The sequence below is a fragment of the Scardinius erythrophthalmus genome (genome assembly GCF_964197995.2).
Source record: "Scardinius erythrophthalmus genome assembly, chromosome: 3".
NCBI lineage: Eukaryota > Metazoa > Chordata > Actinopteri > Cypriniformes > Leuciscidae > Scardinius > Scardinius erythrophthalmus.
In genome coordinates this window covers 38489734-38506092 of record NC_138223.1, presented here as the reverse complement: position 1 = coordinate 38506092, position 16359 = coordinate 38489734, and the positions used below count along the sequence as shown (strand labels likewise).

The following is a 16359-nucleotide window of genomic DNA, read 5'->3' as shown; positions in this document are numbered from 1 at the left end:
ACAAAATGACATCTGGAATTATTTAATACATCAAAACAAAAACTAAATCCAAATGGCGAATTTCAAATATTGTAATAGCAAATGAATATGTGTGTGCAAGCGGAAAGCAAATAGATCAAAAACGGAAAATGTTTCAAAGGGATGTGTGTGGGAGTACAGAAACTCCAATGCTCACTCCAATTACATTAGTGTTCAACAGTGTGTGTGTGTGTGTGTGTGTGTGTGTGTGTGTGTGTGTGTGTGTGTGTGTGTGTGTGTGTGTGTGTGTGTGTGTGTGTGTGTGTGTGTGTGTCTGGATATGAACGGCTGCAGAACGGCTGTTCAAAACACACACACCCTAGCATGCTATGCAAAGGAAACTTGGTTTAATCCTTGTCATAAATCAGATCACTGTGCCTTAACATTATAATAACAGTCTGAAAAATAATTATACTTATTTATTTATTCATGCACATTCAGAAAAAAAAAGTAACAAAAAAAAAAAGCACCAACTGCTAAGCACAGGTTGGTTACATGCTTTTCTGTGCCTTCAGCCGGACGACTTGGCTTGAGAACACTTTGGCAACAGTGTGAAGTACAAATGCACATACTTTCATGTGGCTTTCTTTCAAAATCCTGCCAGTTATTCCCAAACCTTTTACAGATGACACTCCCAGAGCTCTACAAACCTCTGAGTCATGTCCAATTCTTAAAAGAAACTCAGTCAAAAACCCTTTCCCTCCCCTGAGTTAAGTGCAAAACAGCAAGTCATTCAATGCCGCAATAACAGGGAGGGCATGCTGAGTTAGTGAGCAGGGCTGACTTAGTACTTAAACCCGGCAACAGGTTTAACACTGAGACGAGAGGTATGTAAAAGGCTGTCTTACCTGATTTGCGTTTGGATCCATAATCCCTGTAAAAAAAGCAACAGCAGAGTGACATAGTAAGTCACAGTGATACAATGTCCTGCAGCAGACAGCTGTCACACACATACACACACACATACACACACACTAGAAGATGCAGTGAGAGCAAGACGTGTGCCAGGGCAGGGAGCGAGTCTGTGTTAAGATCGAAGGGGCCAGCTGCTATCGCCACAACATCTGATCATGTGACCCAAACAGAACCATGGCTCTTTCTCTATCCTTTTATCCCCCCCCCCCCAGCCGTCCTCTCATCCTCCGGCTCTGGGATAAAGAGGGCGGATCTCTTAACACACCCTGATTAATAGATCAGAATGACACACGGCCTGTGTGTGTCGCCTATCCATCAGCGTAAAATGAAGTTAAACTGTGACGAGGGATGAGATCTATTTATGGAAAATGATAAATAGGCAATGTAGCAAACAATAAAAGTAAGCAAAAGTGCAGACACATACAGTACAGTTGCATCCTGACAGATGCAAAATGGAAAGATGAATTATGAGACAGAAGCACAAATAGAATAACAAAAAATTTTATGTTTTCTAAAGAAATGAGTGGTGTTTGCAAAACTCTGCGCCATTATGTTGGAGTTGGTCTGAGAACTTCACATAGGCGGTTTCTAAGTGGTTGCTCTCTCTATGATATTGTGGTTATGTGCCAATGGTTAATAGAATCACTAATAACATATAAAACCATTAAAAATTGCTTTAAAAAAAGCGTTTCTTCTGACATTTCAAGCGGAGAGAAACATTCAAGTCTCTGATGCATACACAACCCCGACGCACTGATCGCACATTATTTTAAAGCACAGACACATCAGTATATTCACGTTGTATGAATGATCCTGAATGGATCCTTTAATACGTATATATTCAGTCAGGTCAAGGCGGTTGGTTTAGGGTTTTTTTGGCATCTCCAGGGCTTTCCCTACTTGAAATAGTTAACCCTGGGTCATTCTAAACCCCTGTTAAATGTAATCCTGGGTTATCTTTATTCACATTTCACACTGCTCATACTATACCCGGGGTTAACAGTTAATCCTGGGTATTCATAAACTGCAGTTTCACACTGCACATACCTAAACCCTGGATTAAAGTCCTTTTTTGCATATTTGCGGTGTCAGTGTTACTGACTGGACAAACGCAGCATGTGACCTGTTTACATAATGGCTTTAGCATTGCACGTCCTCATATTACACATTGCTGACTGTAACATTAATTTTTTTCTGAGTTAACAAAGCATACTGTTACTGGAAGTGGCTGATTTGACAAGTTGGATTTGAATAGATTGAGTTTTTTACATGACATACATATTATGAAAATATGCCAAACTGTCTCTCTGATCACATTCACGCACATGCACACATTCATGGCTGGTATTCCCCAAAAAAACCCTTAAGGACATTTGCTTTAATATCTTCATTCCCCCCATGTAGTCCAAAATATGACAAGCTCTTCATCCTCTCATCTGTTTCTGCATCTCTTTCTTTTCATCCTTCTCTCGCTCAATCTCCTCCTTTGTGGCTCCCATGGGAGAATGAATACTCTCTTTTTCAGATCAGCGGTATGAGGTCACTGCAAACCTTCTAGAATGAACTCCTTTGTAGCCGAATAGAGGCAGGACACTGTCCTAAAAGCCCTAAATCAGAGAGATCTGCTATCTGTCTCGCATAAAAGGAAACTGTCACAATTAAGACGCATAGAGGACATGACATTTATGAATAAAATGCAGTAGGAAAATTCCCAGTTTTAAGAGACTAAAGCATGCCAATATCTGTATCAAGCATCATACTCAGTCCAACAGTCCTTCAGACCAGTTGTTGCGACTGTTAACCTCTTGAGGCGTATCTCAAAGTAAATAGTTCACATTTATCGCTTGAGACCGTTATTGTTATTGGAAGTGACCGTTCACAGTTCCCTGCAGTGGGCTGTCTGCACTTAATATACGGGTCGCCCCAAAAGTTTTAGACAAAAAATCTACAGTTCTCAGCTTTATAACTCCCAGAGTCACTATTAAGTGAAAGACGGGAGAGGAAAGGCATAACATGGTAGATTGTGCTTATTGGGCAATGCTTGGTTCATTCACTCAGCCTGACCATACAAGTAATGTATTATAAATCTACGAGTGATGCATCGCATTTTGTGGCTTCCTCTGTTATGATATCTTCATACAGTCATCTCTGGCATCTGCAGTGGTATATTTAAATAACAGGCCTGTTCTGTGTTTGTCAAACTGATGGTGACCACCAGCACATACACCAGTGAAGTGTGTGAATTGTACAATGACTTTCAGGGAGGTCAGCTTTTTTTAAATTTCTAAATTAAATATTAAGTTAAATGTCAGTTTTGATGTGCAATCATGCAATCGAAGAAAGGAAGGAAGGAAGGAAGGAAGGAAGGAAGGAAGGAAGGAAGGAAGGAAGGAAGGAAACTGGACCGTGTGTTACAACAAGACACTTTTGAACTACAAACAGATCAAACATTTACTGGAAGGAAGGAAGGAAGGAAGGAAGGAAGGAAGGAAGGAAGGAAGGAAGGAAGGAAGGAAGGAAGGAAGGAAGGAAGGAAACTGGACCGTGTGTTACAACAAGACACTTTTCAACTACAAACAGATCAAACACTTACTGAAACAAAACCTTCAAGGAAGGAAGGAAGGAAGGAAGGAAGGAAGGAAGGAAGGAAGGAAGGAAGGAAGGAAGGAAGGAAGGAAGGAAGGAAGGAAGGAAGGAAGGAAGGAAGGAAGGAAGGAAGGAAGGAAACTGGACCGTGTGTTACAAGACACTTTGAACTACAAACAGATCAAACACTTACTGAAACAAAACCTTCAAGGAAGGAAGGAAGGAAGGAAGGAAGGAAGGAAGGAAGGAAGGAAGGAAGGAAGGAAGGAAGGAAGGAAGGAAGGAAGGAAGGAAGGAAGGAAGGAAGGAAGGAAGCTGGACCGTGTGTTACAAGACACTTTGAACTACAAACAGATCAAACACTTACTGAAACAAAACTTTCAAGGAAGGAAGGAAGGAAGGAAGGAAGGAAGGAAGGAAGGAAGAGAGGGAGAGAGGAAAAGAGGGAGGGAGGGAGAAAGAAAGAAAGTTATGCTGCTTAATATTCTTGTGTAACCATATACATTTTTTTTCAGAATTCCTTGAATAGAATGTTCAAAAGAACAGCATTTATTTGAAAAATAAACTGTCTTTACTGAATTTACAGTCACTTTTGCTCAATTTAATGCATCCTTTCAAAAAAAAAGTATTCATCACTTAAAAAAATGTATTGACCCCAATCTTTTGACCAGTAGTGTATGTTGCTATGCAGTTGCCAGGGTGTTGCTATGCGACTGGTAAGGTTTTCGAGTGTTTTTAGTGTATTGCAGCTAGAGTGTTTTGGGTCATTGTTATGCCATTGATAGGATGTTGATAGATGGCCCAAAAGAAACCAATCCTCTTGTTCTTTGTTACAGCTTGGGTCCCTTCTTTAATGCAAGTGTCAAAGAACACAACAACAACAACAACAACACACACACACACACACACACACACACACACACACACACACACACAGACACACACACACACACACACACACACACACACACACACACACACACACACACACACACACACACACACACACACACACACACACACACACACACACACACACACACACACACACACACACAGAAGAGCAGAAAATACCAATAAATGACAAGCAGTGTTTCATAACTAGAGCCTCTGGCTACTCCCTCTGGTTTCTGTTATTATTCTGTTTCTGCATCAGTGTGGACGGGAAACTGGACCATGAGTTACAACACAAGACTTTTGAGCTACAAACAGATCCAACATTTAATAAAAACAAATCCTTCATGATGCATGTTTACACAGAGCACAGAAGCACAAAACAGAGGTCCTCCCTCACACTCCAGATCTGCAGAGATGGAACTTCACTCTGTTTCCTCAAAGGTTTAATGATGTTTAGATCTGATGATTGGAGACGACTTGAAAGGTGTCTGAAATCTGCTGTTCATGAAACCATTCTGCATTTGTTTGGGAGATGGAAAAACATTAAGGGAACAGTGTTTGTCCACCTGGTCCAAACTGACTCATGTTTGCTGGCCGTTACACGACCATGCCGAGCAATAGGCTAACGGTTCCTAACAGTAAACCCATTCGGTTTTAAGAATTAGGCTGAAAGATGACTCAACGGAGTGCAGTATTTTTTCCATCGCTCGAGGGGGGCTGTAACGGTTTTGGAACCATTTCGCCATGTTTATGATGTTGTATGCCAGTTTCAGCATTGACTTCCATTGTTTCCATAATGGGAAACGGTTTGGTTAGGGTTAGGGTTATTTTCATTTTTGGGTGGACTATCCCTTTAAGAGCTACCGCATGTTCTTGTGGTCTTAACAGCCTATCAGCATTGTTATGATGTCATTTTCCTTCCACATTCGACATCAATTTGCTCCTTGAACGTTCCCCGGCCTAAAAGGACGCGCCTCATGAAACAAGCCTTTAACTTTGAACTAAATCACAATTATTTTTGGCTATCCACTGTACTTACTCTCTGTTTGTCTCATTGTCTGTCTCTTTCCTTGACTGATCATCTTATCAGATCCTTCAGCAACACCACTTTAGATAATGAACTAGTTTTATCCTGCATTAACCCCCTGAGGAGCCACACAATAATCAGTCATCGTGACCAGTGACCACCTGGGTCTGCACCTAAACCAACCAATCATGACAGGCTCGCCACTGAATGAGTCTTTCACTTCATACTAAATCCCTTAAAGGGATAGTCCACCCAAAAATGAAACTTCTGTCATTATTTACTCACCCACAAGTTGCTCCAAACCTGTATGACTTTCTTTCTTTTGTGGAACATGAAAGATATTTTGATGGTATGTTGGTAACCAAATTGTCTCCCATAATGGATACAGTGGAAGGCAGTTCCGAAACTGGCAGAACAACATCATAAACATGGCAAAATGGTTCCAAAACCGTTACAGCCCCCCTCGAGCGATGGGAAAAATACTGCAATCTGTTGAGTCATCTTTCAGCCTTATTCCTAAGTTCTTTCTTCTGTTGAACAATGAACATAAAGGAAGATATTTTGAAGAATGTTTATAATCAACAGGTTACTGGTCCCCATTGACTTCCATTGGTATAGAAAAAAATACTATGGAAGTCAATGGGCAGAAACTGTTCAAAATATCTTCTTTTGTGTTCAGCAGAAGAAAGAAATTCATACAGGTTTGGAACAACTTGACAATGGGTAAATTACGGAATTTTCATATTTGGGTGAACTAAGCCTTTTAAACTTTGATGATGACATGCCCACACATATTTTAATCTATTGCATATGTCTTTCGTATATTAAATTTACACTTTAAATGTCACAGGAGTACATTAAAAATCACATACAATTTACATATGCACTATTGTTCAAAGGTTTGGTGTCAGTAAGATTTTATTTTTATTATTTTTGAAAGAAATTAATATTAGTTTGATTTAGCAAGGATGCATTCAATTGATCAAAAGTGAGAGTATCAACATTTACAGTCTGACAAACGTCTTCTATTTCAAATAAACACTGTTCTTTATCAAAGAATTCTGAACCAATCCTGTTTAAACAAAAATATTACAACTGTTCAACATTGAACAAATTGAAACTGTATTTGGACACTTTGTGGTTGTCAAATATTAGTGAAACGTAAAATAAAATCCATTATATATATATATATATATATATATATATATATATATATATATATATATATATATTGAAAACATGGAAATACACTGAAACTATAGATTCTGAAGGATTTTCACCTGTGTAGTGTTGAGTGTATTTATTTCCAGAACTGTGATCAGATGTCACTTGTTTCTCTAAGGGGTTTAAGTCAGATCCCCCACCCCTCACCCACCCCCATTTAATTACGCAGAAAGACTATAGGATAACCAGGTCAGGATTTACAGCACTCCATGTGGGAATACACAGTCTACCAGCAACCATCCATCATACCAGCTAATAAAAAACGTTCCCCTGTACACAGCCGGCAAACAGAGAGAGAGTGACTGCTCAATATCAGATGGTCTAAAATAGCAAATGTGTGTGTTGTGGTGGAAACGCTGCTCTGATCACTGCCATCTGTCTCAGATCATCTGATGTAAGTGTAAGGCTTGGACTAATGGACAGACAGAGAGATACTGGGAATTTGAATGGCAATGTCATTTTAAAGCTATATTTTTTGTCTTTAAAATCTCCAGGAGCATTTATCACAGATCTATTGTGTAATACAGTAGGTTCCATGACATCTCAATTCTGATTGTACCGGACAGCAGCTTTTGTGTGACACTCTATTTTAAACTTAATGGTAAAACACATTCCAGTGCGCTCTGAACGCATGCTGCAGTGTGAAGAAGATCTCCTGGGATTCAGTCGCTTGTCTATGAGCTATGCATATGTAAAGAATTCTGTCCGAGTGGAAAAAATGTGTCTGACAGAAAAAGCAACCAGCCGTAGTGCATTTAAATTGTGTGTGTGTGTGTGTGTGTGTCAGAGAGAAACTAGCACACAGCAGAAGACTGTCAGTTTTGTCTATAAACCAAGCTACTGATGCATATATAACTAATATTAATTCTTACCTTGCAATTAAAATGTAACACTGTACATGTACAACATCAACACAGAAATGGGTCATTTCCATTTTCAGCATGCAATGTCCAAAATTAACATTCAAGAAGTACCAAAATGCAAATGAGCACTGGTATTGTTGAGTAAATAAGACATAATTACTGGTTCCTAAAAATACCTATAAAAAAAAGAAGTAAAAAACGATTTTAAAATAATTGATAAGAATAATAGACCAGCAGATGTTTTCAGAGTGACAGTGACCTCTAGTGTTCATAACAGTTACACTCCACGGCCAATTTCATTATGGCAGGTTTTTATATGCTCACATTTAACATATAAACTAAGTATACTTTCTATATAATGCAGTGTCTACACTAATACTTTAATTTACACTGCATTTCTGGTAAACTAAAAATGGCTGTAAAATAATTACATAACATTTGAATGTACAGAAAAAAAAATCTTATTTAAAGAATTATATATATATATATATATATATATATATACATTTAATTTGTTTTATATAAACAAATACAAGAATTTGTATTTAATAAGATCCAAATTGGATTGTAGGCTACTTATCCAATTTGTATTGGATAAGTTTTATCCAAATACAAGAATATGTATTTGGACAATTTGTGGTCATTAAATGTTAGTGTAACATACAAAAATTTGTTTCTCTAAGGGGTAAGATCCAGTCAGAATTTTGGTAAAATGAAAACATCCAGAAAATAAATGACATTTGTGTATACAGAAATACTCTGATTTAAAGAATTAAATCAGAATAAAAGCAGAATAGTGCTAAAAGTAATCCATAATTAAAGGAGAACTCCAGTCAATTTTAACATTGAGCTAATTTTTTTGTAAATTTGGAGTGCTGTCAATACAGAGAACAATGACAAAAATCGGTGTTGCTTTCAGCCAGCGCACATACCTGTATTTACATCCTGTTTTCGGTCGAAGTCCAAAGTAATCGATTGTCGAGTTCACGCGCGTGATCATAGGTAACTAAACCTATGCGTGTGAACTCGACAATCGATTACTATGGACTTCGACCGAAAACAGGATGTAAATACAGGTATGTGCGCTCGCTGAATTAACATTACTTTTATTCATATCTTTCACATCTACTGCAGTCAGATTCACCCGCGTTCACTCTGAAGGAATCACTCACATGGCTGGGCACTTGTAATGACACATCAAGGATGTTAAGAGGCTAAAAGCAGGTTTAAAACTTGCCCCATTGAAGTCAACAGGGTGCAAATTTTAAAAAGAGGATAACACGGTGTAGGCAACACTGATTTTTGTCATTGTTCTCTGTACTGACAGCACTCCAAATTGACAAAAAAATGCTCCTTTAACACGAAATGTTCAATGAAATCCATCACTAGACCAAATGAACAAATAATGGCTTTGGGGTTTAGGCTGCAGTTCGCATGTCTTCCAGCAGATGGCTCAAACAGCGTACCTCCACGAGATATCTACAGTATATCAATCTTAAATTGAATGACTGAAGTCAATATCTTATTCTGTGGCACTTTAATATATATGAGGATATCATTTTTTCCAAGGAGTTTTTCTTTTTTTGTGAGAACTATTATGTTATCTAACACAAAAGTAGTTACTGCAGTCCTGACACTCCTGATACACAAATAGTATAAGTATAAAATTTACGTTTTCCCTCAAATTTAGGCTATATCTGGAACACAAAATGTCTGACTCACACTCCCATAATTCACAGAGCAGTGGAAACTATGAATCAGTCATGGCTTTTTCTGAGTTTTCAAAGAGCATCTTTGTCTTTCTTCATCAGATGGTAGAGTGCTTTCCCTCCAGCTGTGTTAATGGAGGAGTTTCTTTGTCGACAGTGCCCTGCATTGTCCCTGAGAACAGCCATGCAGCACACACACACTACAAGTCTTAATGGCAAAAACTGTGGTAGTTAGAAAACAAACACACTGAACAAAACAAAGGGCAAGCTGTGAACACGCTGATGTTGTGACCTAAGCGAGAAGGTCTGAAAACAGACACTGAGGCTGCGTTATCTCTGCTCCATACGTGAGTAAAATTAGCTGTTTCCATCCACCTATTTTGTGCGCATTTTCATCCACATAAAAAAAAAAAAAACGATGGAAACGCCAAAATACGCATAAATTCTAAAAATTCCGATAAAAACCATATGCGCTCAATTGAGTCGGGTGTACTTTTTGTTTGGTAAGAAAACATGTGCATAAACTGAAACACATTTACCGAATAAATTCCTCCATGCGCATCAAAAAAAGACATGTGACTTTGCGATGGGACGGCATAACTGGACTAACCAGCGGACTGATCTTGTTGCACAGCATCTGAAATGCTGTTTTGGTTGGTCTGAAATGCTTGAGCAAAGTCTGTCGTTAAAGTGGTTCGGTGCTCCGAAAGCAAGATAACTTTATTGCATTTCGTCTGCGCGCTCTGAGCCGCAAGTTATTTATTACATACGAAATTATTATATACAGTGGCTTCTCCTTCTGCAGCAACTTCCATTTTTCTTGGCGATATTTGGTGCCAGTTTATCAGGAAGTGACGATTTTGTTCTCTTTGGCTCACTGGATGGAAACTGTGCTTTATTCGCACATTTTTTATGCGATATTCCAATTTTGCGCATAAGTTAAATTCGCAACTTAACGAATCTGCTCATCTGCGACCAGCTCTTGCTTGTGTTCTTGTGTACTGTATGTTCAGTTTTTGTTCTTCCTTGTCATTCGCTCATCATCTTCGTTGTATTTTTCATGAAGCATTATTTTGCTTCGCTTCAGCTATGATGAAGAGACATCCACACTTGCATTTCGTGTTCGTACACTTTGGGGGCGGAGCAATGGAGGGAGGGGTGTGTTTGTTTGGGTTGATATTGAAAATCAACTGTTTCTCAGAAATCGCTCACTGCACCTTTAAGCGCAAGCACATTTATGTGTTCCAAAAAAAGAAGGTAATATGGCCTTAGAACAACATCTGGGTAAGTAATAATTAAATTGTAAGTAATATAAAGTAATAATTATATTGTGTGACATGGACTTCATTTTACCTTCTTACTTTGTGTAATCATGAGGTAAAAACTGACTATGGCTGATGCTGTTGGTTAAGGTTTAACTGCAGTTTCGTCTTGTCTTCTTTCTGTTGTACACTGAATTGAATTGATATCATCATGTGATATTGTTAGATTGGATGACGTCATCTGAACCTGCAATACCTTGACTTATAGTGAATTGACGTCATGGTGTGAATATTACTTCAGGTGGGAAATTTGATCATAGATCAGTATTTGCTGAAAGTGGGCAAGCTCTCAAGATCAAGAGTGCTCACACGTGTCAGTGTGTTTTCCTCAGGGGAATTTATTTCCCGGTGGAAATCTTCAGTGCATCAATAATTCATATCCATCTAAAAACAGAAACACTAGCAGCACACTTACATGGCACAAACGCATCTCAAATTTCACCTTCACTTCAACTGTCCTCACGACAGACCACATTAAACCAATCCATTATTCCACATCCATTCAATGAACTCCATGACTCCAGATCTCTCCTTAAATGAAAGGCTAGGTAATGTTACGAAATTACCATCTGCTTCAAGCGATAATTTTCTGGCAACATGATTTTAACAGTTCATAAAGATGAGACAATTTAAAAAGCTAGCTTGATCTGGTTGTTTATTAAAGGAATAGTTCATCCAGAAATTTCAATATTCAATATATAGCACTATAAAATAAGTGATTCAGTCATTTCGTCATTCGAAGCTATGGTTTCAGAAGATTTAAAATATAGTGCGTTAGCTCATAGGAGCAGCGTTTATTTAAAATAGAAATAAATATTTTGTAACATTATAAATGTTACAATTTTTAATGGTTTTCTTTATGACAACCAAGCCTGTATTGTTCGTGGTCTAGCTTTATTAAACCTCGCTAAAGAGCATTCCATGGTGTATATTCAATAACCATGATATATATTGATATATCTGCATTTGCATCAAATTAAAGTTTGAGTATTGTTTACATTGTGTATAAATTTGAGAAACCAGACCTCTAGAACCCTTTACATACAGTAATCAAACCATCCCACCATTTGATGCGAAGACAGTGATGTGTTCCATGGATCTCAGCCTCAATCTCAGATACAGACAAAAAGAGGAACTAAACAAGGTTTATAAATTATGACATGAGTTAAAACCATCTTCACTGAATATATCTATTTACTGTCACATATGATAATTTTAATGCATCCTTGCTGAATAATGTGTCTTTGCTGCATAGGCGGAGCGTGTGTAAGGCTGGGAAGGCCTCAGAATTTGAATAAAATGTATGTTTTGCTTGCATTGGGTAAGACATACAGTATTTAGTTAGGCTTTTTTTTTTTTTTTTTTACTGGCCGCCATGCCAGATCACACATATGCTTGCCTGTTCGAATTATAGTGGTTTGTGAACGTAACCTTAATAACAATTGTGTTTATGCTAAGATGTGTAGGTTGTTGATAGCTGACGTAAGGGGGGGAGGGGCGGCAGGGGGGTGCACTCATGAGTATCCTTCTGAAACCTAGAATAACAAATGGGACACCCTACGATCTTGTTATCAAGTGCACATAGAGTGGTCCATTTGGGACAGGGCCAACTTATACTCCTTTGTGTGGAAAGATGCGTTTGGCACGTGCGTGCTACCTAGTGGACATTGTTTTCAAGCGCTCAAGTCGCTCGCACATGCACTGTTGTAAGTGCACTGTCTACGCAGACACAAAAATTGGGCAAAAACTACGTCACGCGGATCATCGTGGAATGTGGACTTTCCAAGTGACTCACACAAGTTAAGAATCTGTGAAATCACACCACTGAAAAAGATCAGCACAGTATCAACTGAATGTATGCTACTGGTAGAGAATACTGTACAGAAAGATACATGCACTTGTGTGGCCAAATATATCTACTGCCAGACACACACATTTAATATGTGTGAGTTACAGTTCAAACCAAAGTCAAACACATAGAGAAACTGATCGCTGATAGGATGCACACTCACAGGCACACTCTCTTAAACGTCAGGGTCCCTGTTTCATTTTGATTTACTAACTGCTGGTCTCCAAGTGATTCAGCCCGTATATCTGAGACTGAGAGATGTACTCATAGGCTGTACTCTCAGCTTGATGTGTCATTTTGCCATTGTCGTTTGGCGGTGGTTGGCTGCATGGATGAGAAAGTAATGACCAGAGTCTTCTCTCTCGTATGGCACGAAACAAGCCAGCTCCAGACAGACCAGTCGATGTTGTAATATTATCCAGCCAGCATATTCTCAGTCTTCCACGACTTCTGAAACCTTCCACTACCCCTGTCATGATGCTGTCTTCATTCCTTCATGCCTCCATTATATGACCAAAATAGCTTAAATTACAGGGTTTAATGTGATTCAGTAATCCGCTCTTTGTTCTAGACATTTGTATATCCGCTCATTTTTGACTACCCAGGTGTGTAAAGAAATTAACCTGTTCTAACTTGTAACCACCCAGATTGCTGTCTGGGCATCCGCTCGGATCTTGATTTCTCCATCAGTTTTCGTCATTTCTTTTGTTTTCGTGACAATAATCAACATGTTATGCTCCTTTGAAGCAATTTATACGTGGTGCAATAGTTCCTGTACTAAGATTGTTAACGGTCTTCCCGCCAATCCGGAAACCTCCGAAAAAAATGTGTAGTGCATTTCTCATCAAGCTTAGCCGGATACAAATCCACCAATCACATACAGCTCACTGTAGGACACAGTCTGTATACCATACACACACACACATTAACAAGCGCCATAACAAATCCACCTGCAGAGGTGAGTGACATTAGGCTGTTTAGCTATTAGCAGCAATGTGTCTGTCCTAATGGAGCTCTGACAATTAACACTTGGATATTTGAATAACACATCACAGCATCATGAGAGTCAAGACAGTCAGTTTCCAAACAACAGGTGCATACACCGCTAAAACGGATAAAGAGGAACAGCCTCAAAACTGATGACAGGAACAGACGCCATTTAAAGCTTAGTGGTTGAAATGAACAGACTAGTGCGGCAACAAATAGAACTTTTATATGGATTATGAGTCAATAAATCCACAAAAAATCCACAGAATAAATTTTTTTAAAATCTCACTTTTTTTTCTCTCCATGTAATTGTAAGTTTATATCACTCAATTCTGACTTTTTTCTCAGAACTGTAAGATATAAAATTGCAATTACCTTTTTTATTTGTTATTCCGTGGCAGAAACAAGCTTCTATAAATGAAGGACACATTAATTTGATCAAAAGTGACAGTAAAGATATTTATAATGCAATGATTTTTTTTCTTTTTAAACTTTCTATTCATCAAAATATCCTGAAAAAACTGCACAACTGTTTTTAACTCTTTCTCCACCAGCGTTTTTTTTTTTTTAAGTGGTCATATGATGCGATTTCATGTTTTCCTTTTTCTTTAGTGTGTTAGTGCAAGTATAAGATCTGCAGAGTTACAAAGCCCAAAGTCTCAAACCCAAAGAGAAATTCTTTGTAAAAGTTAAGGCTCAGCCACGCCTTCCTAAAACGCTTCGTTCAAACACTCCCCCACAAATCTACGTCGGTGTGTGGGGGCAGAGTTTTATAACGCCGCCCAAATGTACACACAAAGAAAGAAGGAGTAACTTATATTCTCGCTGTATTGCTGCTGCGCCGGCGCCACCATGTCGTAGAGACGCTGTGTTTTTCATTGCGAAAGCCAAACTACTTCGTTTGGCCTTCCAAAAGAGGACACAATTAGAAAACAGTGCTTAAGCTTTATTTACAACACTGTTCCAGAACAGTCCAACAATAAATTTTTACTGAGTTCTGCGCATTTTTCTGAGGACTGTTTTCAGAGTGCAAGGCCGGTGTTGTGCCGAATGTCAACCCCCTGCCAAATAATTACCCCCCTAGTTTAAGTCAGTACTTGATTGCCTAATCCTAACCCCTCCGCCACAACTAATACTAAACCTACCAATCCTAGGGGGGTAATAATTTGACGGGGGTCGAACACCGGCTGTGCACAAAGCTGATTCTAAAAAGCAATTTCATATTTGCATGTACATTCTGGCGCTTCTGACTCACACAGCCTGTATGTTTTCCTATTTTAAGAATTTGCTACTGTCTATTCAAAACATTGTTTATACGATCACAAATGCAGACACACCCGTAGCGCGGCGCGATGCGTAAAAAGACAGTATAAGTCATTATAATCAGTAGGGCACAAGGACACCTATACCACACACACACACACACACACACACGTAAACACAAGCACACACACTCATATTTTACTGTCATGGACTTTGACACAGACGAGCAGCAACATAAAATCAGGAGAGTGTTCAAGGATGCACTGTAGATGACAGACAAAACGAAGTTGTTGTTTTTTATGATTGTAAAGAGTGAGCAGTGTGTGTGTGTGTGTGTGTGTGTGTGTGTGTGTGTGTGTGTGTGTTGATGTCAGTGTGTGGTTGTGTGTAGCCACTGCAGCATATGATGAATGTGTTTTGAACATGAAAATAGATTGCCTACTTCATATCACTAGGGAGAAATTCACACTGAGGGAAAGAAAAGCAGGGAATTTGAAAGAAGTATGTGACGGACAGCTCCGAGTCCAGCAAAGGAGAAAAGAAAAGAAAAGACACAAGGATGAAAGTAAAATGGTTACAGAAAGTAAAATGTTCTTTTGTTTGTTTTGTCCCACTACTACAGCAAACAAGGCTGCCTATATGAGATTACAAAAACAATCCAACATCGTGACAGACTGACAATCACTATTTAAACGTGCACTCAAAAAATAAGAACAAATAATAATTTATTTACTACTTATTATGTATATGTACACTACCGTTCAAAAGTTTATAGTCGGTAAGATTTTTAATGTTTTTGAAAGAAGTCTTTCATGTTCACCAAGGCTGCATTAATTTGATCAAAAATACAGTAAAAACAGTAATATTGTGAAATATTACAATTTAAAATAACTTTTTCCTATGGACGCTTGATTTATGCATTGGAATATTTGTTTATATCTTGCACAAAAAAAAACTTTTTTCCTCAGAATTCTTAGTCTATCTCATAATTCTGTTTCAATAATAAACTGAAATAAAAACTCTAAATTACCTTTTTTTCTGTTTTGCAAATAAGCTTCCTTTCCATCCATCCTATTATAATATATTTTAGAATATATTTCTCAAGAAATGTCTTTAAAGACACATTTCTTATTTTGATCAATGTTGAAAACTATTAATGTTAATTGCTTAAAATATTAAATGCTTAATATTTGATACATTTTTAAAATGATTCTTTGAGTTTTAAAGAACAGCAATTATTTGAAATAGATTTTTTTGTTACATTATATGTCAACACTGTCACTTTTGATTATTTTAACACTAGAACTGCCATGGCGGTCATTTTGACCGTTTTGAATTTTATATCTGCAATAACTTTGTTGAAAAAATAAATAAAATCCTGCTGGTACCAGACTTTTCCTAAAATATAGCCATAGACTTTTCCTAAAATATGGCCATAGACTGTCAGATTGACCGCACTGAATTTCGTGGTATTATTATACATATACCAAAATACACAACAATAAAATGTGGTAAAAAATACACAAAACATATTCCACAACAAATCATTTAAATGTAATGATATTCAGAACAGAACAAGAATGAAAAAATAACTATAAACAAGCCAAAATGAAATAGGCTACTTTCAAGCGAAAGTGAAAGTAAGCGGCGTTGGGCTCTTGTAACTCTCTAATTAGAATCAAAATGTTTCAACATTTGC

At 38.0% G+C, this 16359-nt stretch overlaps 1 protein-coding gene across 6 annotated transcripts in view; it reads right to left on the bottom strand.

Annotated features, from left to right (window-relative positions):
- The window catches only part of sh3pxd2aa (SH3 and PX domains 2Aa), a gene marked incomplete at its 5' end in the record, with an annotated part of 104060 nt that overhangs the window by 42842 nt on the left and 44859 nt on the right, over positions 1-16359 (bottom strand). For 5 of the 6 annotated variants that reach the window (XM_081362513.1, XM_081362514.1, XM_081362517.1 and 2 more), the window contains one exon: positions 867-892. In XM_081362513.1, coding sequence (XP_081218639.1) covers positions 867-892 — 26 coding nt within the window. Of the gene's footprint in view, positions 1-866; positions 922-16359 lie in introns of those variants that run through there. The other variant, XM_081362518.1, reaches the window with a different exon arrangement.